At 55.6% G+C, this 26,380-nt stretch overlaps 3 protein-coding genes and 1 non-coding gene across 7 annotated transcripts; 1 reads left to right on the plus strand and 3 right to left on the minus strand.

Moving 5' to 3' along the window:
• Positions 1-103: 103 nt before the first annotated feature.
• BRMS1 (BRMS1 transcriptional repressor and anoikis regulator) lies at positions 104-7,543 on the minus strand. Of its 4 annotated transcripts, none has more exons than XM_034645090.1 (9): positions 7,412-7,543; positions 4,719-4,864; positions 4,554-4,644; positions 4,291-4,418; positions 4,020-4,099; positions 3,834-3,930; positions 3,156-3,245; positions 1,982-2,046; positions 104-652 (listed from the first exon to the last, which is right to left on the minus strand). In XM_034645090.1, exons 2-9 carry the CDS (start codon positions 4,855-4,857, stop codon positions 323-325), a joined length of 1,020 nt encoding a protein of 339 aa, XP_034500981.1. In that variant the 5' UTR covers positions 4,858-4,864; positions 7,412-7,543; the 3' UTR covers positions 104-322. The 4 variants fall into 4 exon arrangements, with proteins under 4 accessions (XP_034500981.1, XP_034500980.1, XP_034500982.1 ...); XM_034645091.1 differs by lacking the exon at positions 7,412-7,543 and adding an exon at positions 1,057-1,096 and having other exon boundaries at positions 515-652; positions 4,719-7,401; XM_034645089.1 differs by lacking the exon at positions 7,412-7,543 and having other exon boundaries at positions 4,719-7,403.
• Positions 7,544-7,810: 267 nt separating this feature from the next.
• B4GAT1 (beta-1,4-glucuronyltransferase 1) lies at positions 7,811-10,109 on the minus strand. The gene is made up of 2 exons (XM_002916614.4): positions 8,914-10,109; positions 7,811-8,668 (listed from the first exon to the last, which is right to left on the minus strand). Exons 1-2 carry the CDS (start codon positions 9,967-9,969, stop codon positions 8,477-8,479), a joined length of 1,248 nt encoding a protein of 415 aa, XP_002916660.1. The 5' UTR covers positions 9,970-10,109; the 3' UTR covers positions 7,811-8,476.
• A 447-nt stretch (positions 10,110-10,556) lies between these two features.
• Positions 10,557-10,638, plus strand: TRNAS-GCU. Its single transcript has one exon. It is a non-coding gene; the product is annotated as a tRNA-Ser (tRNA).
• Positions 10,639-17,928: 7,290 nt separating this feature from the next.
• SLC29A2 (solute carrier family 29 member 2) lies at positions 17,929-26,344 on the minus strand. The gene is made up of 12 exons (XM_034646212.1): positions 26,201-26,344; positions 25,861-25,942; positions 24,205-24,365; positions 23,836-23,972; positions 23,305-23,439; positions 22,552-22,649; positions 22,260-22,344; positions 21,552-21,688; positions 21,188-21,293; positions 20,986-21,071; positions 20,020-20,219; positions 17,929-19,302 (listed from the first exon to the last, which is right to left on the minus strand). Exons 1-12 carry the CDS (start codon positions 26,227-26,229, stop codon positions 19,191-19,193), a joined length of 1,368 nt encoding a protein of 455 aa, XP_034502103.1. The 5' UTR covers positions 26,230-26,344; the 3' UTR covers positions 17,929-19,190.
• Between the last annotated feature and the right edge of the window lie 36 nt (positions 26,345-26,380).

Below are 26,380 nucleotides of genomic sequence, written 5' to 3' on the forward strand. Positions count from 1 at the left end.
GAGGGGAGGTCCCAGGGACTCCAGGAGAGTCCACCTGACTCGGGCACTCCCCATGGGAGCCAGGATTCTCTTGCAAGGTAAATCAGACACACACAGGTCAAGCCAGAGTTCCAGGAAAGGTTTTAATTCCAGTCCCTGAAGTCTGGGAGACACCAAGAACCTCCTTGAGGAGACCCGGGGAGCCTGCCTTCTCACCTCCAACAACAGCCAGGAGAGACAGGCCCCGAAAATACAACTTCTGGCTCAGAGTTCCCACAAAGTGCGGCCCAGCTCGCTGGCTCAGCGACTGGTCCAAGGTCAGCAGGAAGGATGTTGCTTTGGCCTAAGACGAGCCACGTCGTCTTTGTCTAGGAGGGCACCAAGGAAGCTGACCTTTGGGAGGGAGAGGTGGTGCGCTCACTGGGGACGGAGGAGACAGTCTTGCCTGGCTAGGGCAGCTCTGGGCCACAGCTGTGCAGACCCCCGAGGAGGAGAGAGGAGTCCAGAGCAGTGATGGCTGGAGGGGAAGGTCCAGCAGCAGCCCCGGAGAGCTGGCTAGACAGACCCTGAGGGGCTTGTCAGTCTGCCTTCTTACAGCAGGAAACTGTGAATCCTGGCTTTGCTGCCAGCTGCTCCAAGGGGCCCCTTGGCTCTGAACGGCAGGGTCATGGTCCTGAGGGAATGCCAGAAGGGGAAAAGCACTGCAGGTGAGAAGCTGAACCAAGAGGGGAGCCCCACTGCCTCTGGGGGGCTGAGAGGAACAGCCTCATGCTGGCCCAAGGCAGCTCTACAGCCCTCATCCACAGGCCCACCAGAGCCCCCTCTGCTGGGGCCCAGCATGCCAGCCCTCCCTGACCAGTCCTGGCTGCGGGGAGCTTCATCCCCTGGCCCCAGTGACCTAGAGCTTCCCTAACCCCACCCTGGCTCCTGCTCCCCAAACCCCCAAAGTGCCCTCAAACACAAACCCTTCTAACTGGGGCCACTGATCCGACATAACCACTGCTCTTTCTGGGCTCTTTTCCAGGACGCTGGGCTAGGGGAGGGGCTGGCAGGACGCAGAACTCCTGTGGTGCTTACCATCTGCTTTTCTCTTCTGAGGGGACACAGCTGCCCTAGCCTGGGTGGTAAGAAGAAAAGCCCCCCTTCAGAGCCTGCCTCCGGCTTGGCAAGTACCCTCCGCCACATCAGTTTCTCTGGGGTGAGGGTGCTGCTGGGTCAGTGCTGCATGGGGATGTGGGGGGGGGATGACCCTTTCTAAGCAAAGCTCTGATGTGGTCCCCTGACAGGGGCCAGGCCAGCCCAGAACAAGCTGCCTTCCCGCCTTCCCTCCCTCCCATCCCATCAAAACCTGCCCTGGAAGTAGGAAGGCTGAGGCAGATTAAAAGATCCCTCCTGCAGGGAAGCCTCAGGGCCCCCGCCTGCGTGGCTCAGGTGGCTCAGTCCTTAAGCTTTCGGCTCAGGTCATGAAATCGAGCCCCACATCAGGCTCTACGCTAGGAATGCTCCCTACTTGGGATTCTCTCTCCCTCTCCCTCTGCACCCCCCCCCACCACTTGCACACGCAAACACACACTCTCTCTCCCTCTTAAAAAAAAAGGGCGGGGGGCGCCTGGGTGGCACAGTGGTTAAGCATCTGCCTTCGGCTCAGGGCGTGATCCCCACGTTATGGGATCGAGCCCCACATCGGGCTCCTCCACTATGAGCCTGCTTCTTCCTCTCCCACTCCCCCTGCTTGTGTTCCCTCTCTCGCTGGCTGTCTCTCTCTCTGTCCAATAAATAAATAAAATCTTTAAAAACAACAACAAAAAAGGGCGGGGGTAGGGGGGGCGGCTTGTGAGCTGACAGCAATGCCAGGGAAGCTGGGCTGAAGGCAGGATGTGCTTCTGCTGAGGGCTGAGCAAAGCTCCCAGGCCCACAGGAAGCCCAGGTGTAAGCCCGCAGAGACCAAAGCTGGTGTTAGGGATGGGGACCTGCACAGGGGAAGCAGGGGCCCTGGCCCCACCTTTTTGATAGCCGTCCAGTCCTCCAGGATGTCGATCTCCTGCAGCATGTACACGATGTAAGGACCTGCAACGGGGGTCAAGGAAGCAGGAAGCCCAGTGGAGGGGACAGGTGTCACAGCGGGAGGGGGCTGAGGACCCAGGTTAGCGCTCAGGTTCTGCCTCCTACCTCTTGGCTCCCAGGTTCTTGGGGCAGGGCCTCTGACCTCTTCACGAGTCCGTGGCGGGTACTGAGCCTCACCCCTAACTCCTCTCGGCTCCCCCTCACCTCCTCTCTCCAGTGTGAAGGTCAGTGCACCCAGCCCACCCACTCATGGACCTTGCTCCTTCTATTCCCTGTCTCCTTACTGTCCCTTCATCTGGCCCCTTCTACACACAGACTTCCATCTCTTCCATCCTGGAGACAACCCTCCTTTGGTCTCCCACTCCCCTCCGGGGACCATCTGCCCTGACCTCCTAGGCTCTGTATCTGATGTGCCCACACCCTCGCTTCCCATTCACCCCTCAAGTTCCCGCAGCCCAGACGCCTCCCTCCCTGCCCCGAATGCCATCACCAGGCGGCCAGTGTCCTGAGAGTCTGATGGCTGCAGGGGTAGCTGGGGGTGGGGGTGGAGGGCATGCGGATTCCGTTCCAGTCTGTGCTGGGCGATGTCAGGAAGGATGAGGGCTCAGCAGGCCCTGGGCTGAAGGGGCTCATGCCTAAGGTGGGGCGGAGGCAGCTACTGCATGGGGTGTGCGTGCCCCAGTTGAGGCCACAGGGGGGCAGGAGAGAGAAACCATTACCATTGAGGCGAAACCAGGAGAGGCTTCACAGAGGAGGTAACATGGGAGACAAGCCCTGACCAAGCACAGACAGGCAGCCAGGCTTTCCAAGAAGAGGTAGAAAGTGAGAGAAGGCGGGGGAGGGGGACGGTGGTGGGAAAGTCTGGGACTTGTCGGGGATGTTGTGGGAAAGCCAGAGAGGCTCAAAGGAGACTTCACTCAGAGTGGGTACTTCTATTTCTCTGTGGTCCACACAGCCCAGCAGAGACCCAGGGCCTCATAGAAAATTCCTGACAGCTGGATTTGCCTAATGTGTCTAGTGTGACTCTGCCTTCCATGCCCTCCACCCCCTCCCCCGGTCTGGAGCTAACCCCGATGTCTGCCCAGGTCAGGCCGCCGCGGGTGGAAGGATACCAGACACGAGAGGAGCCTTCTTCCTCTTGCTGGGCGGCAGGGAGTCCCAGGTCCTTGCGCTGCTGGCGTGCAGTCTGTCATCCCACCACTCTGCGCCCCCAGAGCCGGAGTCAGGATCAAGGTGCTGGCCCTCCCAGGACACCCCACCCTTGGAGCTGTGTCCCTCACAGCACCAGGCCAGCCCTTCCCCCTCCTCTCCCTCCCCGGGCGGTGGAGAGCACCCAGGCCCGGGGGCTTGGAGGCCGAGGTTGGGGCCAGACGGCACGGCTATGCAAGCCTGTGGGAGAGGTCGCTGTACTTCTGTCCTCCCGGTTTCTTCATCTGTTTAGTGGGTGGTGGGCCAATGGCCACTCTGGCCTCCCTAGGACCCCGTATGAACAGAGGCGCTGTGGACATGGAGGGGACTGTGGCTGCTGTAGGTGTGGAGGCGTCAGAATGACACCTCCTGTTCTGGAAAGAGAGTGGGGGCTGAGGAGGGCAGGGGGACCCATTCTTGCCGAGCCTCCACTGTGCACCAGGCACTGGGCTAGGTCCTTTCTGTGCCTTGTTCCGTTTGGGCCCCACAGTGACCCCATGAAGCAGGCTCCCAACACGCTCCCCAGGTAGGCAGAGCAGCGAGCAGCAGACCCGGGAGGGGGGGAGGGGGCAGGGACAGAGCGGCTCCTGGGGCTGCCTCACCGGAGCTGATGTCCAGGCTCTGGCGGTCCTCCTCCAGCCTCTGGATCCGCTCCTGCAGCTCCCCCTGCAGGGTGTCGTAGAGCAGCAGCTTCTCACTCTGGAAGGGGTGGAGCTGCTCAGCAGGGGGCAGGGAAGAGCCACTTCCGCTCACCCCCCCACCCCCCCCCAGCACCCAGTCACATTCACCTCCAGGTGCTGTTTGGCTCCCTGCAGCTCACACTCGTACTTGTTCCGGATCACGTCCAGACAGAAGCCCTTGTAGATCCCTGCAGTGGGGGTGGGGGCGGGGGAGATGGGAAGCCCTGCTTGGCCAGGGACCCAGGTGTCCCAAAGGCGGAGCCAGAGCAGGGCCCACCAGGCAGGGCTGAGAAAAGTGGGGAGCAGAGAGCCATGGGCTCTGGCAGAGGAAGAGGGAGGGGTCCGGGGGCCGCCCCAGAGCACAGGACAGCCCACACACCTGCCACCTGAATGCGGATCTTGAGGCTCCGCTGCAGCCCCCCCAGAGGCTCTGTGTATTCGGGTGCTCTCTCGGCCCCCACCTCCTCCAGCCGCACCCTCAGCTGACTCAGCCGTTCCCTGAACAACCTGGGAGGGAAAAGGCAGGGCACAAGTGTCCATCAAACACGTGGCCGAACACCCGCTCCCCGGCAGGCCCCGTGTGGCAGGCCCTCAGCCACCCCGGCCCGGCCCAGGTCCGCTGCCTAGATGCCCCCTGCTCACTTCTCCTTTAGCTCCGAGAACTGCTTCTCCAGGTCCAGCATCTCGTTGACGCACTCGCCGCGACGCCGCTCGTAGTCCTCATCGTCCATCTCTGGGACAAGAGGCCCGTCAGTGCTGGCTGAGGAGGAGCAGACGGGCACCCCTGTGCGCGCGTGGGGGGCTCACCTGAGCTCTCCTCCTCTGACTCAGTCTGGCTGCCGCTCCGCTCCTCCTCGCTCTCTTCCTCCTCCCCATTCATCTCGGCGGCCGAGTCACCCTCTGCTTCCATCTCTTCTGTCTCTTTGCTTGGAGGCTGGATGGGCATCTGGGCTCTGGGAGGAGGAGGGGAGCCATCACTTATCATTGCCCTCAGTTCCGAACAGGAGAGTGGCCACGCAGGGAGTCAAACCAAGCCCTGTCGGCACATCTCCCAGAGGCCCGGGGAACCATGATAATGCTCACGTCCTGGACGTTGCTGGTGATCCCCATCTGAGGAATGCTGGCCAAGGCGACAGTCTATAAGATGGGAAACACCAAGGATGGGCTCCCCACTGCCTCTGGGGCTGGGCCCATGTTTGTGACTGGGGCGTTTAAGGCCCCACACAGACTGAAGTACTGGGCCAGCTCCTTTACCCCAGAATCTAATGGTCAATCCTTAAGTACACTATTCCTTCCTCCTCTCCACCCCTTCCTGTTGATCCTTCCACCTGGAAGTCCCTCCACTTCTCTTCCTGAGAACACTCTGCCATCCTCTTGTCTCACTGTGCTCGGGGTCAACGCCTGTGTCCTTCTGCTTTCTCTGGAGGCTCATGCTACCAGAACCCCATCTCCAGTACTTCTCCACTCCTCCCTCTCTTGACAGCTCCTGCCCACAACACTTTAGACATGTTCGGGTATTGTCCCGCATTTAGAAATAGCAGAAACACAAAACTTCACCCTATTCCATTTAACCGCTCCCCATTTCCCACCTCACAGCTACACTTTTCAAGGCTCTGGCTGTTCCTACTCTTTCACCTCCCAGGTGTTCCACTGCATTTCTCTATGATCGCCCTCGGCTAACGTGAATCCTGTGGCGTTAGAGGACCTCCTGGTGGCCCAATGCCAGTATTTTTTAGTGCTTCTCTTAGTTGACTTCTCAGCAACAATGAACACTATTAGTCATTCCTTCTTTTATTTACTCATCTAAGATTTATTAAAGACCTAATATATGCCAGGTAATCAGACACTACAGTAGATGCTGGGCACGATGGGGCAGAGACAGTCTCTGACCCCAAGGAGTTCACAGCTTCCTGGGAGAGAGAGGCAGAGAAGCAGACCATACTGTGGGGTGAGAAGGGATAAGACGCAGTGGCGGGGGGTGCATATGGAAGAGGCATCTAACCGGAACCTGGAGCTTGTCAACAGTGAGGGCTTGCAGAGGAAGATCCTTGCTGCAGCAGCAGGGAGGGCTTGCAGACAAATGAGCTGAGATGGTTGGGGAGGGAACATTCCAAGCAGAGTGAATAGCATGTGCACAGACTCCAAAATGAGAGAAACGGTAGGGGTAGGGGCACATGAGTCTAAGCCTCAGAGAGAAATCTGGGCTGCAGAGATCTGGTCATTGGCACATAGAGAGTTCTTCAGGCCTCGGAAGAGGGTGCAACCAGCAAGGCAGAATGTGTGCAGTGAGAAGAGGTCCATGATGGAACTCCCAGGGCCACCAAAGGGGCAGGTGATAAAAGCTCTGCAAAGGAGAAGGAAATTAGCAAGAGGTGGAGGAAGAGAAACTCAGTCAAGGGGAGAAAGAATTTCAGAAGGAAGGATGGTGACCGTACCAAATGCTGCCAAGAGATCAATTAAGAGTAAGACTAAACGGTCCTCCCAACAGTTAATCCCTCCGCCTACTGGGGGCTTTGATTTCACTGTGATGTTCTTCCAACTTCTCTGGGCACAGTTCCGAAGTCCTCTAGAGCAGTGTAGACACCACTCCCTCCAGGAAGCCCTATTTGTTTACGTCTCCTCTCTATTTGCCCGTTTTCACGTCTGTCTGCGCAACCAGGCTGTAAGCCTCAACCGGGGCAGGGATGCAGCCGCACCTCACTCTACCCAGCACAGTACTTACTTCACGGCTAACGGATGTGCAAATACAAACTAAACAAAGCACACTTTTTCAGGCAGGCTTTTACCTCTTGGTTGCCCCGGGGCCCTGTAGTGGTTGCAAACCCAAAGTATTGTTAACTTTCCTTGACACAATTCGAGTTGTGTAAAATAACTGGCTCACGGCGCAGCTTAGTCGCATTCCTCAAGGATTTCACGAACGATCTGAATCCGACCTGAAAACCTCAGGTTCTCCAAACCAGCCTCATCTTTCCCATTCTCAAGCCCGAGTTGCTGCCGTTCCCCAAATTTGCAATTCCTCTTCGTTGTTAAATACATATATTTACTTTTGTTTCCAGCTGTCTCTGAGTCTGTGTGAGCAAAATACAATCACAACCTCCCCTTACTCCGGGCGCAAAAAGATAACTACTGCTACTGAGTGTTGTAAAGATCGCAAGGGTTGTAAAGGAGGGAAACGGAAATTGCAAGGCGCTGGACACACGCAATTTATATTTTTAGAAAGTGAGCATTTCGAGGGCAGACCTCCACGGAAGGCCGATTCTTCCCCCTCGAGAAAGCCAATCCAGACCCCTGCGCGGCGCGCCAGGACCCTCCCGCCCCGTTCCATTCCCGTCTGCGCCGGCGCCGCGGGCGGGGGAGTCACTGGCTCTTCGGCGGCCAGCAGCGGCCCCGCGGCGCCGCACGCGTCCCGCCGGTTAAGTCTCCGCTTCGGCCCTCACTGGGCCAGCTCCGACCGATTGGCCAGAGATGCCGAACCAGGTGCCCTGAGGAACGTTACGCACCGCGGGGAGGGGGCCTCCGGTTTGAGGTCTGAAACTCCCTGAGAGGTGCCCGCGGCTGCCGGGCTCCCGGAAACGTCGCGCCCGTCCCTCTACTCCGGGAGGCGGGGCCCGCCGCACTTCCGCATACGTTATCAGGAGGCGCCAGTCGCGGAGCTCACAATTGGACCTTTGGGGCGAGGCATGCTGGGATACCGCTGGGCCGGTCTCCATAGCGACGGGCTGAAATTCCCGCAGGCCTTCAGCTGGCCGAAAAGACCCTTGTGGTTTCTTTGCTTTGCGGTCGGCGCCCCTTGGGCGCAGCTACCTCCTCCTCGCGTCCCCCCGCCCCTCGTGTGGAAGGGACGAAGCCACGACCCCGCCCCCTGCCCGCCGGGTTCAGGAGAGTCATGGAGCCAGCTGTAGGTGTGAACACTCGTTTATTTACACAGGGTCGTTGGTAGGCAAATAACCCAGCCCAGCCAATTCGAGGGCACAGATCTGGCACAGAACCTGCAGACCCTTCCTTTCTCCAGAGCTCCCGAGGGCGGAGGCCTGGAAGAACCAGAAGTTTAGGCTTCTGCCCAAAAGTCAAGAACTAAATTCAACGCCTTCACCTGATTTCTTTCCAAAATGTCCATTTTGTTAAGTACTACGACTTCTCAGTTCTGCCCCATTCATACTTTTCGCTCTCCTACTGCCCACCCACCCCAGATTGTTAATAATAATAGTAACAACAATACTGTAATAATATTAATAATACTTCACATTTGTACTTAGCTTACAGAATGTTTTCACATATAGCATCTCATCTGAGCCTCCCAACAGTTCTGTGAGGTAGGTATTTTCACCTCCCTTTTTACAGACGGGATAACTGAGGCTCAGAGAGGAAATGGGATTTGCTCAAGGCCACACAGCTAGTTAGTGGTAAAGCTAGGACTTGATCCTAGCACCCCTTATTCAAGTCCAGTGTTCCAACACCACAGCTACCACTGTAAAGTGGAGTGACATTTCTTACCCCTGTCAGGCCTGAGGGATGGCCTAAGGAGGGAAGAGGCTGAGACTTCTCTGACTAGAAGAGGGAAGGGCTCAGCAGTGACGCGGGGAGTCGGGGTACTTGGCCTTCAACTCCTGTTTGAACTGGCGGTAAAGGATCTTATTGTGCTGATTTTCGGCCTCCTTTTGGGGATGGAACTTCAAAGCTTCCTTGAAGCCCTTATGAACCAGGAAACCTTCGTTCAGCACCTCGAAATCAAATCCTGCCATGTGCAGCTCACAGGCCTGTTGGAGGAGAGACAGGTCAGTGAAGTTGGACGACACTGCTAGGGCCGAGACTGACATCCCTAAAGCCTCTCTCCAGCGTCCCCACTCCTCTGGAGGCATCCTGGATCTTCCATACCATGCAACCACTTTGTGAACTATGACTGTCCTGCCACATTGCCTCCTTTCCATCCAGGACCACTCATAGCTCCCAGAGCCCACCACTCCTCCTGCCCCATTTCCCCTGCCCTCTCCCTTATGGGCACCTGGCTGATGCGATTGAAGCCATACTGGCGAAAGCGCTCGTCGAAAGTGGGCACCTTGCCTCCGGCCACGTAGAATGGTTCCCAGGGGTCCTGCCAGGGCACCACATAGGCAGGCCTCAGCAAACTCTCTTCTGGCAGGTTGACCCAGCGGGAGTAGTTGGTGGGCGCCTGGCAGGGCGTGCACAACCCATAATAGAAGGGCCGCACCTCACCCACTTGGTAGAGCTGCAACAGCTCGTTCTTGTTCGTGGGCATGCGGCGGGCTCGGCGGATCTCGAAGGCAGGCACCACCAGTGCTGTGCCCGCCCACTGCTTGCTCTGATCCAGCATTTCCCGCAGGCCCCTCCACAGCCCCTCACTGGGCACCATGTCCACGTCGATTACTAGGGCATAGTTGGCCCCCTCACGGGCCAGATTCCTCAGCAGATTATTGGGATAGGAGACATTGGTGCCCAGCGCATAATTGATCCCGGGCTGGGCCACTCTGGCTAGCTTGTCAAAGACCTCCTGGCAGGACCGCAGCAGGGCAAACTCCCCCGGCTCCCGGGGATCGGGCACAGCGGCCTCATAGCGCGAGGGGCACACAAGGTGCAGGGCGACCCTGGCGCGCATATCGGGGCAGTGGCTGCTCAGCGCGTAGGTCAGCACCGTGGCTAGCTGCGCCTCCTCCTTGGTGGCCGCGAACACCGACACGGATAGCGGGCCCTCCCAGCGCTCCAACAGGCCCGACAGGTGCAGCAGGTTGTCCACGCTGGCGTGCGTGGCCAGGATCACATCATTGGGGTCCATGGTGGTCTTCAGTAGGCCCCTGTAGACGCGGTAGTCACCACTGGCGTCCAGGACGCCTCCAGAAGCCAGAGCGGTGCGGAGCTGCGCCTTGACCTGGTCCACGGACCGCGGGGACGGGGGAAAGAACTCGAAATACTGGTCTTGCTCCTCCTGCCCGTGTAGCCCGGACAGCAGCGACAGGTAGAGCAGCTGCAGCATCGCCACCAGCATTAGCGCGGCCAGAAGCAGCTGGTAGAAGGCGCACCGGATGGCGTAGGACATCTGCATGGCTCTCGGGGCTCCGAGCGCGCAGCAGGGACCACCGGGCCGCAGCCTTTGCCAGCCGCCGCAAGCCCGGATTTACCGCAGCCTGCCGAGCGCAGCCGAGGCGAGCCGAGGCGAGCCGAGCCCCGCGCAGCTTCCCCGCCGGAGCTGGCCTTGGGGCGCGCTAGCTCGCCCCCTGCGCGCGAGGAGGAACTACTGCATAAGCCGCCGCGCCGCGCCGTGCCGCGCTTTGAAAACCCTGAAAGTGCCCGCGGCCGCGGCGGCCGTGTTCCCAGGGATACGCTCCCCTCCCTCCCGATCGGTGTGCGACCCTCTGGACCAGGCGCGTTTTGAAACACCCGCGCGCTCGCCCCCGCCTTAGGGTAGGGGAAACCGTGGCAGAACTCTGGTTGCAGCTTGGGGAAGGGTGGCGTGGGTTCGCGGCCGCGGCGGGCGGGAAGGAACACAAAAAATCCCTTTCTTTCCGCTGTCTCTCCCTCCGCCAGGTCCTAGGAAATCCACACCGAAGAATGGATGTGGGGGGGGGAGGGGCCCGGAAGGTGCGGAGGAGATGAGAGATAAGGGCATGTGGAATGGGGTGCTCTGTGTGGGACGAGGTGGCCGAGTGGTTAAGGCGATGGACTGCTAATCCATTGTGCTTTGCACGCGTGGGTTCGAATCCCATCCTCGTCGGTCGCGTTTTACACGAGGTAAGGAGGTGTACTTTTCTGACTCCCTATGAAGAGGGCCCGGGGTTCAGTGGCACGTAGAAGAACCGAACTGGAATTCTGGCTGATGCTAAATTGGGAGCCTATATATTCTCTGCGGTAATCAGAGAAGCCCCTCAGGAGGAGCCACCGTACTGTCTAAAGTGGTAGAATTCGGTAGTGCTGCGGTGTTTGATCACTTACATTATTACTCTGTTCAGCTCACTGATTCCCCTCCCCATAGCAGTTCTCCCAGGGGGACACCTTCTGTCCAACCCCCAATCCCTGCAACACACACACACACACACACACACATACATTTAAGCAGGAGGCCTAGAATTTTCTAACACCAGCCAATGTATACAGAAAGTGCCTAATAAGCTTGTGGAATAATTGATCCCTGGACTCTTTAGAAGAAGAGAGACTGTGGGGAAGGGCAGCTACTTCGACAGCTAAATCAGTTATATGTGGTAACTATTTGAGCTCTGTGAATCTTGGGAAGGTGTTTTGAGGCCGGCTGGGAAGAGCCTCCAATAGCCAGGACAAGGTTTGCCCTCCTCTCCACAGTCAGTAGGAAGCAAAGGTCGTTTTGTTTGTTTGTTTGTTTGTTTTAAAGCAGTTTGGTGGTTGGTTTTTTTGTTTGTTTGTTTTTTGTTGTTGTTTTTTTTTAATAGAGCACAGGAGCTGGCAGGGGATAGGGACAGAGGGAGAAGCAGACTACCCGCTGATTTGGGAGCCCAAGGAGGGGGTCCATCCCAGGACTCTGGGATCATAACCTGAACCGAAGGCAGATACTTAACCGACTGAGCCCCCCAGGCACCCCAGGAAGTCAAGGTTGTTGAATTAAAGAGTGATGGAGGCGACCTATCTATATTCTGCAGCCTCAGCAATAACACATCCTGAGCGCCCACTCTGCACTGGCGGCTGTGTTAGGCACCCGGAATGAAGGCTTGCTGGAGACTGGACAGGTGCTGTCTTGGAAGGCTCTCACTGGTGGCCTGTGCTGGGAGAGAGGCAAGAAGGACGCGTAGACCCTTTTAGCACGGGCCTTGCAAACTGGAGGCTCAAGACGTCAGATTTGGAGCTATTAGGGTTGTCTTTGACCCTCTCGGTGTTGAAAATAACAATTTTGAATCCCATTAGTTGTTGGCTTTGATGAATCAGGAAAATCCACATTTCCAACTTTTGTTTTAAATTCGGAAAGATCTGGCAATGCCAGGCCTGCATTTCCACAGGGTGACAGTTGGGCAGAACATAAGAGTAGCTCTCGCCCTTTGCAAATAGTTTTCTCTTTGCCAAGGTCTCAACTCTGCCCTTTCACTGTTCACTCACTAGCATCTAAGTCTCCTGTGCAGCACTCACACCATACCTCCCTCCGTCTGCCAGGGCACCTGCTCGCAGTGTCTCCCACCTCCCACCTCCCACACACTAGAACCGTAGCCACATAGCCAGCATCAGTATATGTTTGTTGAATAAATGAATAAGAAGCTTCCTAAGTGTCCCCAGTGTCCTTAGCTTGAGGGGAGACTGAAAAGTAGTGACGGCCTCACTGAGGTGGCAAGATCAAGGAAAGCTACATGGAAGGTCCAGAGGAAGGCCTCCAGCCTGCTATTGTGGGCAGAAAGGCCTGGCTGGGGAGCAACACTGGCTCCCCAGTGTGATGGAGTAGAGCGTGAGAGAGTCAAAGACCAGAGCTGGGGGCGCTCAGGTGGCTCAGTGGTTGATTAGTTAAGTGTCTGGGTGGCTTAGTTCTGCCTTAGGGTCATGATCCCGGGGTCCTGGGATCAAGCCCCACATCATGCTCCCAGCTCAGTGGCACAGAGCCTGCTTCTCCCTCTCACTGCCTGCCGCTCCCCCTGCTTGTGCTCTCTCTGTCAAATAAATAAATAAAATCTTAAAAACAAAAACAAAAAAGAGAACTGAGTTGAAAACCATTAATAAGGGGTCTGCTTTCCACATAGCTTACCTTCTGCCTCTCTTCCATCTGGCCATTCCTGATTTATATCCTTTTGTACTAAATCTGTAATCCAGCGAGTAAAATGGTTCTCTGAGCGCCGTATTTGCTGTTGCAAATTAATTGAATCTGGTGAGGGGGCTGCTGCAACCTCTGACGTATAGCCGGTCGGTCAGAAGCGCAGGTAACAACTGTGATGGATTTGTGATGGGCCTCTGCAGGGAGGCTGGTCTTGTGGGACGGAGCCAGGAAGCTGCGGGACCTGATGCTCTGTCCAGGTAGATGGTGTCAGAATTGTGTGTCTAGAAATACAACTGAATTTTGTGTGTGGATCTCGAATCCTCCAATTTTGCTGAATTTGCTTATTAGCTCTAATTGTGTGTGTGTGTGTGTATGTATTCTTCAGGATTTTTTTTCTGTATATGTGTGTATTATGTCATCTGTGAATATGGATAGTTTTACTTCTTCCTTTCCAATTTAGATGCCTTTTATTTCTCTTTCTTACCAAATTGCTGTAGTTAGGACTTCCGGTGCAAAGTTGAGCAGATGAAATGGTAAAAGTGGGCCTTTTCCTGATCTTAGGGAGAGGCTTTCAGTCGTTCATCATCGAATATGACATTAGTTGTGGATTTTTCATAAATGTGTGTCATCAGGTTGAGGAAGTTCCCATCTATTCCTTGTTCGTTGACTGTTTTGGTTTTGTCAGATGTTTTTTCCGCATCAGTGGAGATGACCACGTGGCTTTTTCCCTTCGTTCTATTAATGTGGTGTATTACATTCTTTTCTTTTTTTTTTTTAAGACTTTATTTATTTATTTGAGAGAGAGACAGCCAGCAAGAGAGGGAACACAAGCAGGGGGAGTGGGAAAGGAAGAAGCAGGCTCCCAGCGGAGGAGCCTGACGTGGGGCTCGATCTCAGAACTCCGGGATCAAGCCCTGAGCCGAAGGCAGACGCTTAACTGCCTGAGCCACCCAGGTGCCCTGGTGTTCATTCTTTAAATTATTGGTAGAAATAGCCTGTGAAGTCACCTGGTCCTGGAATTTTCTTTGTTGGGACATTTCTGATTATTGATTCAGTCTTGTTATTTGTTTTAAGTATGTTCAGACCTCCTATTTTTTCTTGAATCAGTTTTGGTAGTTTGTGTGTTTCTAGGATTTGTTAATTTCATCTAGATTTCTCATTTGTTGGTGTATAACTGTTCATAGTATTCTCATAATCCTTTTTATTTCTGTGTAATCAGTAGTAACAGCCCCAGTTTCATTTCTGATTTTAATAATTTTAGGGTCCTCTCTCTCTTTTTTCTTAGCCTAGTCAAAAATCTGTCATTTTGTTGATTGTTTCAAATAACCAACTTTTCGTTTCATTGATTTTCTGTGTTTCCCTCCACCCTAATAGTTATTGTTTTCTTCCTTCTGCTATGGGCTTAATTTGCTCTTCTTTTTCTGATTGCTTGAGGTGTAAAGTTAGATTATTGATTGAGATCCTTCTTCCTTTTTTTTTTTTTTTTTTTTAAGTAATCTCTACCCGGTGGGGCTTGAACTCAGGACCTTGAGATCAAGAGCTTCAGGCTCCATGGACTGAGCCCGCCAGCCCCCCCCTCCTATTTAATGTAGGCATTTACCCCTGCAGATTTCCTCTCAGCCCTGCTCCGACAACATCCCATAAATTTTGGTATGTTGTATTTTCATTTTCTTTTGTCTCAAAAAATTTTCTAATTTCTCTTTTGATTTCTTTCTTTTTTTTTTGAGGGGGATTTTAAAGTTCTTTTATTTTTTTACAGCAAAATAATTGCAAATAGATCATAGAACATAGTATACATTGTGTATTCTCTTTCTCTTTTAAGTGTCAAAGTATCGCTGACGTACAATATATTAGTTTCAGGTAGACAACATAGTGATTCCACAGTAATTCCAGTCACCGCACAATACTATAACAATATTCTTTTTTTTATCTTAAAGATTTTGTTTTAAAGATGTTATTTATTCATTTGAGAGAGAGAGAGAGATCACAAGCAGGGGGAGCGACTGAGGCAGAGGGAGAAGCAAACTCCCCGCTGAGCAGAGAGCCCAATGCGGGACTCGATCCCAGGACCCTGAGATCATGACCTGAGCCAAAGGCAGATGCTTAACTGACCGAGCCACCCAGGTGGCCCAATGTTGTAACAATATTCTTGACTATATTCCCTATGCCGTAGTTTTCATCTCTGTGACTTATTTGTTTTATAACTAGAAATTTGTACCTCTTCATCGCCTTTGCCTATTTCATTCATCCCCCCACCCCCTTTTCCTCTTAGCGCCACCATTTTGTTCTCAGTATTAATGGGTCTGTTTCTGCTGTTTGTTTCTTTTGTTGTTCAGTTTCCACACAGGAGTGAAATCATATGGTATTTGTCTTTCTCTGACTTATTTCACTTAGTATAGGACGCTCTAGGTTCTTTCATGTTGTTGCAAATGACAAGATCTCATTCTTTTCTATGGCTGAGTAACATTCCAGTGTGTGTGTGTGTGTGTGTGTGTATCCAGTCATCCGTCAATGGACACTTAGGCTGCTTCCATATTTTTGACTTCTTTTTTAACCCATTAGCTCAGAATGTGTCAATTGGTACATATTTAGGAAGTGTCCGCTTTTTGTTATTGATTTTTAGTTTCATTCCATTGTGATTGGAAAAGATACGTTGTAGGATTTCAATCTTTTCTTTTTTTTTTTTTTTAAAGATTTTATTTATTTATTTGACAGAGATAGAGACAGCCAGCGAGAGAGGGAACACAAGCAGGGGGAGTGGGAGAGGAAGAAGCAGGCTCGTAGCAGAGGAGCCTGATGTGGGGCTCGATCCCATAACACCAGGATGACGCCCTGAGCTGAAGGCAGACGCTTAACTGCTGTGCCACCCAGGCGCCCCAGGATTTCAATCTTTTCAAATGCAGTGCAGTTTTGTTTGGTGTCCTAATTGATGAACTATCCTGGGAGATGTTCCTCAGGCCCTCTAGAAGGAGGTCCGTTCTGCTGCTTGTAGGTGAGCGTTCTGTGTGTGTCTGTTTGGCCTAATTGGGTTACGGTGAGCTCAGGTCCTCTGTGTCCTTGTTGATCTTGTCTGGTTGTTCTGTCCTTCATTGAAAGTGGAGTATTGACGTGTCCAACTATTCCTGTAGAAATGTGTATTTCTTCAAATTTGTCCATTTTTGCTTCATATTCTTTTTAGGATTTTGTTGTTAGGTGTGCATATGTTTATAATTATTATACCTTTTCATGACTATATAACATCCTTCTTTGTCTCTTAAATAATTCTTCACAGGAAGTCTATTTCGTCTGATATTAGTATATTCAGCCTGGCTGTCTTTTGATTACTATTGGCATGGAATACCTTTTCCCATTCTTTCATTTTCAATTTATTTTTGTTTTTTGCTCTAAAGTGAGTTTCTGGTAGACAGCATACGGTTGCATCATTTTTAATTCTTCTGATAACCTCTGCCTTTTATTCATTTATTTTTAAAAGATTTTATTTATTTATTTGTCAGAGAGAGAGAGGACAAGCAAGGGAAGTGGCAGGGGCAAGGGAGAAGCAGGCTCCCTGCTGAGCAAGGAGCCCAATGTGGGGCTCGATCCCAGGACCCTGGGATCATGACCTGAGCTGAATGCAGCTGTTTGACCGACTGAGCCACCCAGGTGCCCCAACAATCTCTGCCTTTTAATTAGAAAGTTGAATCAATTCACAAACCAGGAGACCTCCTCATAAAAGGGTGAGAAACTCAAGGGCAAGGACTGGCCTTCAAATGTTTGTGTCTCTTCAGCAGGCCTGTCCCAGTGCTTGTCACATAGAGCCCTCTACAGGTGTTTGCTGATGGCAGCTGGCTGCTTCCGTGGGAACCTGGGCCTGCTGGCAGGGCTGCATCAGGCTGGGGAGGTGGCAGTGGCCAGGGGACTCGCCATCAGGAGAGGAACGGGCAGGTGCAGCCCACCAGCCACAGTATTTGTTTCCGGCATCAAAAGCCGCCTACATACTGATCCAATGGGCGGGTTGGGCTGGGTCTACCAGGAAGGAGGGTGGGAAGAAGGAATTCCAGGGTGTGACCTCATAAGGACATCTGAGGGGTGAGTGTCCTCTTTCTGGGCCCATCCTCCCCCGCCCAGCTAACGTGGGCTTGCTCCAGTAGACCAGCACCAGTGGGTTCCCCAGAACAGTTGCCTGGCCTGTGAGGGTGGGTCTGGCAGGTCTAGGGAGCTTTGGGTTCAACAGTCTGTGAAGGTTGAGAAGGAGAAGGGGGCCCAGGAAGTGTGTGGTCCTGTCCTCACTATTCCCTGTCAAAGGGTCTGGCGGGGCCTCGTGGTCTGCACAAGATACCTCTAGGACTACAACCTCTGTTCAGTGGATGTCAGTCTGTACTCCAGCCCCGACCTCTCCCTAGACTCCACACGTGGGCAAGTCCTGATTCCCAGGGCTTCTAAATGAAAGGGCCTGGCTTTGAACCCAGAACGCTGGATCGGCTCACCTGCACTTACCCACTAAGTTAAATGGCCTCTAAAGAGGCAACTACCCTCTTCTCTCCTGGATCTCTCCCCCTCTGTCTAACCCCCTGTTTACACCTCATCACTAAGGCCCTTCAGCATTTGTCCTCAACCCACTGCTCCAGCCTCATCCTCTCCCCTCTCCCACTCTCACATCCTAGGGGCTCCCCCAACCCCCCCCCCCGAAGTCCCCACTGTTCCTGAATATTCTGTGTCCGCGCCTTCCCCTCACCCTGCTGTCTCTGCCTGGGACACCCCTTCCCCACCCCAGCCCGGGGAAAACTCACTTTTCTTCCCTTGAGGCCCATCTAGGGGGACACTTAGAGCTGCCACCCTGACTTCCCAGAGGGATCCACGTCACCCTTTTTTGGAATCTTACATTCCGTACTTCTGCAGGGCCCTCAGAGACCCATCCCATATTACATTCTACTTCCTGTGGCCTTGGGGCAGGGACCTGTCTCCTTTGTTTCGGGGTCACCAGACCAGCCAGGGCCTGGCACAGTGAATAGCGGTCAAAGGAATGAATCCTCCCTTGGGATCTGCCCTGTGGCTTTATTTCAGCTCCCAAGGTCATATCTCACCTCTGAGCAGGGACCCTGTCCTGACTCAGGGCCTGGTATATATAATAGCTGCTCAGCGAATGTTCACGGCAGGCGGGAGGGCACGTGGGGAGAAAGGCCGGTGCCTCTAATGGCTTTGTTTTTCTCTGGGCTGGGCAGAGTAGTACAGGTGTGTGGTGAAGCAGGCCTTTTCTCCATCCCTCCCGAAAATTCTCTGACGGCCTCCCCGAGGCTCCATTTTTGAGATGGGGGGTGGGGCGGGGGAGGCAGGACACCTGTGGGGGGAGCCCTAGTGGTTCATGCAGCCAGGTGCTCTGCCCAGGAGCACAGGCCACCATGTGGTCAAGAGGGCCCAGCATAGGGATGCCCACGAATTCCGGCCTCTCTCAGGGCCTCAGTCATCCCATCTGTCAAATGAGTACAATCATCCCTACCCCACCCAGCTCATCAAAGCCGATAGAGCTGAAAGCACTTTGGAAATAAAGACTCAGTGAATTGATTATACAAATGAAGAAGGTTGTTATTAGATCCGGGAGCAGGGTTGGAGGGAGAAACAGCCAAAATATGGAGTAAGTGCTTAGGACTCCTGCCTTGAGCCTCTTGAGGGAAAGAGAAGCAGGTGGGGGGCAAGAAGAACAGCACCTACAGGGAGGAGGGGGGCGGGGGCTGGGTCCCGGCTCTGCCACGGACCAATCGTTTCCCCCGAGACTCGGTTTCCTCACCTGCACAAAGGGAGAGCACAATCCCTGCCTGGCTCCCCCCAAGGGTCTCAGTGTGACTTCAGTGAGAGAGCGGGGATGGAAGAGCTTTGCAAACTGAAAAGTGCAGCGCACCCATGGAGGCTAACTGCAGCTCCGGGACTAGGCCCAGCCGGGCCCTGGGGAGTGGAGACAGTTAAGTCTTGGCAATGAAAACACTGTTTGGGGCCCACAGGTTCCCGTCCCGTCGGTACCCTCAGATCCCTAATGTCTGTGCCTTCTTCCTGCTGCCCTCAGCTTTCCTGGCATCCTCTGCCCTGGGGTTACTGAGGCCTGGGGAGAAGAGGAGCACCTGCCCCGGGCCGATCCCCACTCCCACTCTCAACCTGAGGCTGGGCCACACCAGCCACACCCTTGGCAAGACCCCGCTGGTGGCCTCCGGTCCCCACAGATTAGCAAGTGCATTTCTTGAGATGAACAAATGTACTCTTGATGGTGAGGAAGGGCCAGGGCCCTTGGCCCTCTTCGCTCTGATCGGTGCCCTTGGAATGAGGTCTTGTGCACCTCTAAAGAGTCTGTCTCTGTGCGTCAGCTCCATTCCCGGGTGAGGGTTAGAATGGCCGCTGGTGAATTCTTCCTTGCAGCCCCCAAGCGGACACCAGCTGGGGAAGGAGAGCAACACCCGCCTCCTCCTGGGACCCGCAGACCAAGGGGCCCCCGCCCAGCAGAGGCTTGAACCCGGCTCGCCATTCCCCCTGCGTTGGGTCTCAGCTCCGAAGGGGCAGCGAGAAGAGAGCTGTGGGCGAGCCCTAGATGGAGCCCTTCAGAGCAGAGCCTTGAAGAGGAAGGAGAAGGCGGCTCCACAGGAGAGCCCCAGGGCCAGGAAGAAGGTCATGAGGGTGCCAGCCACTTCCCTCTCATGTGGCAGCACCTGCCTAGAACACACAGGAGTAGGAGCTCTTAGGGTACACCAGGCCAAACCCAGCCCCAGCCCCAGTGCCCTCTGCTCCCCTTACAATAGGACCCCTGAATTCTAGTCTGGGCTGACCCCACCTTTGGGTCACCGTAATTAGGCCCTTCTGTCTGGACTTCAGTTTCCTGATCTATAAAGCAAGGCCAGTGCCAAGGACATCTCTCGGGCGCTGCAGGCCCAGTAGTATGGGATTCTAGATTCCACTGCCTTTGCGCTCAACAAAACGTCCCAGCCTGGTCCTCCCTGTCACCTTTACTCTCTCAGGACTCTCAACTCCATTGTCCCTAGAGTAAACAGCCCATGAACCCCCACTTTGGATCAAGACCTTAGCTCCACCTTCAACTGAGAATTTTGGGAGGAGCTGGGCCCTAAGGAATGATAGTTCAACCCATTTATTTCAAGATGGGGAAACAGGCCCAGAGGGGAGGCTCTAGAAGCTGTCCCTGGGCTATGTCATCTGTCGCCGGGCAGGAATGCCCCCAGCTGAGGCTGCCTCGCCCCAGCTCCTGCCCCAGGGCGGCTCAGCAGGTAAGGCCTGACCTGACAGGGGGCACCAGCGAGGCCTAGAGACAGCTGGGGCCCGGCTGGCCCGGCTGGCCCGGCTGGCCGGAAGCAGGACGGGCCCCCTCTCGGCAGGCCCACCAGCCCACCCCCAGGCCCTCCCTCTTGACCCCCAGACCTGGGCGCCAGGCACATGGTGAGGGACATGAGGTAACCGTTGGAGACGGCGAAGAGCAGCATGAAGGTGATGAAGTAGGCGTCCTGCGGGAAGAGGACGGGCAGCCGGGACCTCTCGGGCACGTGGCACAGCATGAAGAGCGGCACGAACAGCACACGCAGGCAGACAAGCAGCGGCAGCAGCCGGCTGTCCTCATCGGGCTGAGGGGGAAGCGGGGCTGAGGGCCATCGCTGGCAGGACACCCGGCTAGACTCTGTCCCTCCCCCGACCTCCTCCCCCGTGTGAGCCGGAGAGGGCCCCGGCACTGAGGCCCCTGGAGAGTGAGGGGCTGGGCCAACGCCGCCCAGCCATCAAGGACTGGCCTGGGGCCAGCCTCTGCCCCTTCTGATCTCCAGCTTGGGCTCTGGAGGAGACCTTAACACAGCATCTTTGGTTCTCCAGCTGGGTTCCTCCAAGTACCCCTGGGGGTTCCACAAACCCCTTTGGGGCAGGCGGTGTTGCTGAATGGGGTTGGGGGCCGGAGATCCAGGCCCCAGCCCAGCTGGGATCAGAGCAGCTCCTCTTTGGTCTACTTTATTTGTTATATCTCCTTGGAAGATTTCATTTAGAGAAGCAGCACCTTGGCTAAAAGCAATGCAAACACTAGGAATCTTGTCCAACCTCTCACATGGGACAGGAACTTCCATGTAAGGGTCTCTGGGCTGGGCACCGAGGGCCAGGTCCTGGGCTGGATGCTGGAGACATAGGTCTATTGGACATGACTTCAGCTCTCAAGGAACTCGTAGTCCAAGCCCTGACTTGCATACCTCTAGGGGCCAGGTGTTCACTACCACTTGGCCAACTGTTCTGTGGCCAGACCTAGATAGGTCAGACTTTGGGAAGATCACCTTTTTGGGCTGTTTCCCACCCTTTGATCCCTAACTGCCTCCTGAAACCGTCAGATATCCCCAGCCCAGGTATGCTCACCCACAGGAAGTAGGAGGTCAGGCTCCGTCCCACCCAGTCCATGATGTTGAAGAGAAGGAAGCAGCAGATGGGGTTGAAGAACTGACCTGCGAGAGAAAGGGCTCATTCTGGTCCCTCCTCCCCCCTCCCCTCCGCTCCCCTTCACTCCTCCTCCCTCCCCTCCTCTCCCCTGCCCTGCCCTCTTCTGCTTCCCAGCACTCACTCCACTTCCCAGGACTGGTGGAGCTGGTCACCATGGCCGTGATGGCAGGGAACACGGACAGAGTGACCGTGAAGACCAGCACAAGGCACAGCGCCGTCAGCCAGATCTGAGAGCCAGAGGCAGGGTGTAAGCGGGCGGGGCGACTATGGCCCAACATGCAGCCCCAACCCCCACGTGCTGGCCTGGGAGCAGGACTCCCGGGGCCTGGCCTCGCTGTGTTCCTGACCCGCTATGACCCTAGCACCTTGAAGTGGACAGGGGAGCACTAAGGCCCCGCTGCATTCTAAGGGTCTTTAGAGAGGGCTGGAGAGAGCAGCTCGCTCTTCCCGGGGGCTGGTGGTTAGGGGCCATATCCAAGCCAAACCTTTTGAAAGACAATGAAAACGGAAGGTTTTCCCGGCTTCTGGGGCTCCTCTGGCTCCAGCGCTGGCTCCTTCTCAGCATCAAGATCCAGAGTCAGGGCTACCTTCTGGGGACTGTTGGGAATACCGTTCTTCTCATCTGGGGCAAGAAGGGAGGGCAGGGTCATGCCTGTGACAGCCAGGCTCGACGGAAGGCGATTCCTAGCAGTTAAGACAAGGGACTCTCTTCCAGCCCAGGATGTAAGCAAAGAGAATGAACCATGGAAATATGCTAAACTACTCCTTATGAAGCACATATGTGAGTCGTGAGTCGCGAGTCGGCAGAGTTAAGCACCTTAAATGGCTTATCTCCCTGGACTGTTTTCCAAATAAAGAAACTGAGGCTCAGAGAGGTTAAGGGACTTGCCTCAGGCCACCCAGCTTGGATGTCGTGAGGCCAGGATTCGAACAAAGGCATTTGGACCCAGAACTAGCATGTTGGAGCTCTAATGTCTCCCCATTTTACAGCAGGGGAAACTGAAGCTCTAAGCCAACGGGGCTGACTCGACTCCCCCTGACGTCCCTTCATGAGCTTCTGTGTCTGCTCACACAAGGCTACTAGGGGCGAGGACTCTGGATGGGGAGGTATCACAGAGGGGAAATGCTTCCCTGCAGAGGTCGCTTTACCCTCCGCTGGGTCTTCCCCCTCCCCAGCAGGGTCCCGGGCTCACCAGATTGGAGGAGCTCAGCTTTGGTCTCCAGCTCCTGACCTTGCGCCTGCGATGGCTTCTTGGCTAGGTAGTAACGGGCGAACTCCTGCAGAAGGAAAGCGTTGGCCCTTCCTGGCTTGGCTGAGGCGTCTGGATCCCTCTCCACCCTGTCGACTTAGAGGCTGGAGTCCCCCAGTGGCTCTTTGGGGATCAGGACCCTCCTCCTCCTCCCTTGGCCTCTCTCAGGGCCTCAGACTCAGAGCTGTATCTGAGATGCTCTGAAGTGGGGCCTCGAGCCCAATACCAGGCTCACCAGGTGGGGCAGGCTCAGGTAACACACGATGGACAAGAAGATGCCCACGCAGGGTGTGATGAAGTACCCCAGGGCGGAGGTCTGGGCATCCACGCCACCTGTGCAGAAACTTCAGCTGCAGAGTGGAGGGGCTGGTCCCACTGGCTCCCACGGGGGGCAGGGGGCAGTGGCTAATGGCTCGTGTCCCACTTCCCATCATGCACTTCTCGGATCCACCTCCTGGCCTCTTCTGCTCTGCTCACTGACCAACCTGTGCAGGGCCCCAGCCCAGCCCTTGGCTTCTCTCGTTCCTCCCTACTTGTCACTTTTGTTGAGCAACTATTATGTGCTCATTTTTATTGCATACTCCTTACAGTCTGAGGACAGAGCTATAAGAGGCATTTCAGTGGGGAAACTGACACAGGTGAAGTGACTTGTTCAGTGCCCCTGGCTGGGGAGCAGTGGAACTAGGATTCCAACCAAGTTTATCCGAATCCTAAACCTGACCCCCTTCCCTGCACCCCAGGCTTCTGCCGCTTACCAGTGTCAGCCTCAGGAGTCCCGCCCCTGGCCCCAAGTTAACCCAGTCCTCACCTGATCGTTCTCTCACTGTAGAACCCAAGAGCCCCACTCCCTACCCCCAAACCCACCCCCCAGCTCCCCATCACCTCCATCTCTGCCCAGGACCCAAGGGATCTCCCTCCTACCACACTCGGTCTGCTCCCCAGAATCCCAGAGGTAACCCCCACCCTCCAGCCACCCAAGTCTACTCACTGGCCATGGACATGAGCATGGCAAGGGCAGCGAAGATCCCAGCCAAGCCCTGGCCGCTGAGGAAGAGGGTGCTGTAGGCGGAAGGCATGGTGCCCAGCTGCCCGAAGAGGCTGCCCTGCAGAACTGCACAGAAGGCTGTGGAGGGATAAGAGTGGGGCTGCTGCTCAATGGGGCAAGCCTTAGAGGCTCCCTGGAGGAGGCGATGTCAGGGTGCACGGGAGACTCTGGACTAGGCTGGGCAGGCAGGAGACTCTGAGCACCCTGGTGTAACCCCCCCCCCATTCTTCCTTCTCAGGTGCAGCCGTAGGTCTGAGGGGCTGGGGCTAGGAGACCTGATCTTAGGTCACTGTGGGTTTGGGACAAGTGACTTTTCTTCTCCCTCCGGGCCTCAGTTTCTCATCATGGATAGGAGTTATGCTGCTGCTCTGTTTCCTTCTTGGATATGTCGGGCCCTTTCAGTTACAAAGAAGAGGCTGGGCTGAAGCCCTGGGTGGATGGGGTGGGGAGGTGGGGAGGGGCAGCAGTGCTCACAGTTGATGAACCAAACAGAGGCCATGGTGATGGAGAAGAAGGGCCCAGGGCTCATGTCCACCTTGACCAATGCTGCCGTCAGGGCAAAGAGCAGCAGGATGACCAGCAGGCTGCCCAGAATCACCGTCTCAGGAACGCTGCTCATGAGTAGGGCAGAGTGGGCATTGGCTCGAGCCCGGCCCGGCAGGGGGAGGTAGGCAAGAGGCTGAGCCCAGGGTTGGACAGTGGGAGCTGGGGGGGGGGCATGCAGGGGGAGTGGAGGAAGGATGGGAGGTCTTCCCTGGGCCCAGATGGAGCTTCCTCAGCAGGGGTGGTGGAGGGACCACGGAGGGATGGCCTGCGGGGAGCCCGAGGGGCGGGGCCTCTCACCACTGGTACAGCAAGGAGTTGAGGAGTGTGAAGAGCAGCAGCGGCAGCTGGGACAGCAGCGTCACCCAGTTGTTGAAGTTGAAGGTGTCTGCAGGGCCTGTGTGGTTGGTGTCCAGGGTCCCGGCGGTGGTGTTGGCTCCTGCCAGCCGCCCCTGGAAGTACTGCCAGGATACCAGGGAAAGGGGTACAGGGTCACCCTCCAACCCACCCTGAGGAGCCACCCAGCCTCTCCTCTCTGTCTCCTCCCATGCTTGGGCTTGCTCAGTTCAAGTCTGCGGGAACTGTCTGTTTGCCCTTGTACCGATCCTAGCACCTGGTATACAGTCGGAGCTCGATGAATGTTCCCTGAATTGAACAGCAGACGTCTGGGACAGAGCCCAAACCCTAAGAACCCCCAACCAGGGCCTTGCTTCATCTTTGAATCACCCTTCCTCTGCAGTGTCCTGGTTCCAGCCTCTACCCCCACTCCTCAGCAGCTCCTAGATTCCTGAGGATTTATGGAGTGCCTACTGTAAGCCAGGCCCTGGCCTAGGTGCTGACCAACTGCATTCTCTCTGGAACACACATTCATTAAGCCTCTGCTTAACTTTCTCCTCTCCCCTGCCCATGGTTCCCTGTTGCCTGCAGGGCAAAGCCCCAGGATTTTGGAACAGCACTGGGAGCCCTTCAGAACCCGATCAAGACCTCCCTATTGTGTTGCATCTCCTGCTCCATCCCGCTAAGCTCTAGGTACCCCACGCTCTGGCCCTTTCTCTGAACAGGCTGGCATTCCCCCGCCTTGGTGCGTTTGCAAGGCCATCATCTCTACTTGGAACGCCTTCCCCCTTTCCTCCCACTTCTCCCCAAACCCCAAACCCCAATGCTTTACCTGCCCTTCTCCCAAGTTACAAATCACCTCTTCTGTGAAGCAGAAGGAATTGCTCCCTCCCCTGGGAACCCACAGGACTTTGCTCCAAGCCTGGGGTGGCAGGTGCCATATTCAATTATTAATAGTTCTTTGGCACCCAGCTCCCTCTCAAGACCAGGGGCCAGCAGAGAGCCACACTGAAGAGGCATCTGGAAAGTTGTTGCATTGAATATATATGAATAACCCAGTCCTAAAGAGAGCACAAACTCCACATTTCTGCCTTCCCTTGAGAGAATGTGAGCCCCATGAGGGTGAAGGCTTCCTCTGTTGGGTTCCCTCCTGTAGCCCCAGCGCCAAGAACAGGGCCTGGTTCACAGTAGATGCATGTTGTTAACTGTTTGTTGGATGAATGAATGTAATTTGTGCTATTTCAACGAAAACCAAAGGCTTAGATAACACACTTTTGGAGTGGATTAGCCCAGGAGTGACTAGCCAGGGGTAATAACAGGGGTGGCGGGTGTGTAGTTCCGGATGTGTAGTTCCTCGCTAGGTCCACAGACAGCCCCACCCCCACCCCCAGCTGGTGGCCTTGCCCCTGTAGGATTTGGGCATCCCTGAAAGCTTGACTTTTCTCTCTGTGAGAGGGGCACCTCCCCTCTCCGAGGCTCCGTGCTTCAGCGGACAAACGCGCGGACAAACGGGCGTGTGAGGAGTCAGAGGTGGCGTGATGGGAGAGCGCCTGATGCTCCTCGCGTCCAAGGCGATGGTGGTTGTGGCCATGAGGCTGGCACTGTAGCCGCGAGGCTCACCGGGATGGCCGTAATGAAGAAGTTCCAGGGAAGGAGCGTGCCCAGGCCCAGGATAAAGAAGCTGATCCCGACCAGGTGGTAGCTGTGGGGATCAGTCAGAAGGTCACCCTGAGGACGCAACGCCTCAGCCGCGCCCCCGCCCCCCGCCTCCCAGGCCGCCCCCTCCGCAGAGCGGACTACAACCCCCATCGCTCCGGCTCAGGCAGCCGACGGAGGCGGCTGATGGGAATTGTAGTTCCACCCAGTCAGCTTTGAGCCTTGGAGCGCCCGAAGGCAGCGGGTCTGCGTTGCCCACGGCCACCCGGATCCGCGTCCGCACCCCACCGGGTCCCCAACTCGCCTGTCCTGTGGGGCGTCTCCTCGCGCCATGGCCGCCCAGCGGGATGCGCCGGGCTGGGAGGGAGGTGGCGCGCTGCACCTGCACCTACGCCGGGTCCTGAGGGCGGAGGACCGGGGAGACTGGGTCTGGCGGGCGGTGGACAGAGCCGGGGGGGGGTCGGGTCTCCCCCGAAAGGGGCGG

Source organism: Ailuropoda melanoleuca, chromosome 16 (assembly GCF_002007445.2).
Source record: "Ailuropoda melanoleuca isolate Jingjing chromosome 16, ASM200744v2, whole genome shotgun sequence".
Lineage (NCBI taxonomy): Eukaryota > Metazoa > Chordata > Mammalia > Carnivora > Ursidae > Ailuropoda > Ailuropoda melanoleuca.

Coding starts and splice junctions, on each gene's coding strand:
- BRMS1 (XM_034645089.1), bottom strand. CDS start 4,896: ATGATAAGTGATGGCTCCCCTCCTCCTCCCAGAGCCCAGATGCCCATC. Junction 4,419..4,553: donor TTCTCGGAGCTAAAGGAGAA/GTGAGCAGGGGG, acceptor TTTCCCTCCCAG/GTTGTTCAGGGAACGGCTGA. Junction 4,100..4,290: donor GATCCGCATTCAGGTGGCAG/GTGTGTGGGCTG, acceptor CCCCCACTGCAG/GGATCTACAAGGGCTTCTGT.
- B4GAT1 (XM_002916614.4), bottom strand. CDS start 9,969: ATGCAGATGTCCTACGCCATCCGGTGCGCCTTCTACCAGCTGCTTCTG. Junction 8,669..8,913: donor GCTTCAATCGCATCAGCCAG/GTGCCCATAAGG, acceptor CTCCTCCAACAG/GCCTGTGAGCTGCACATGGC.
- SLC29A2 (XM_034646212.1), bottom strand. CDS start 26,229: ATGGCGCGAGGAGACGCCCCACAGGACAG. Junction 25,943..26,200: donor GGAGACGCCCCACAGGACAG/GCGAGTTGGGGA, acceptor TGATCCCCACAG/CTACCACCTGGTCGGGATCA. Junction 21,294..21,551: donor TTTTCATTGTCTTTCAAAAG/GTTTGGCTTGGA, acceptor TCTGGCTCTCAG/ATCTGGCTGACGGCGCTGTG.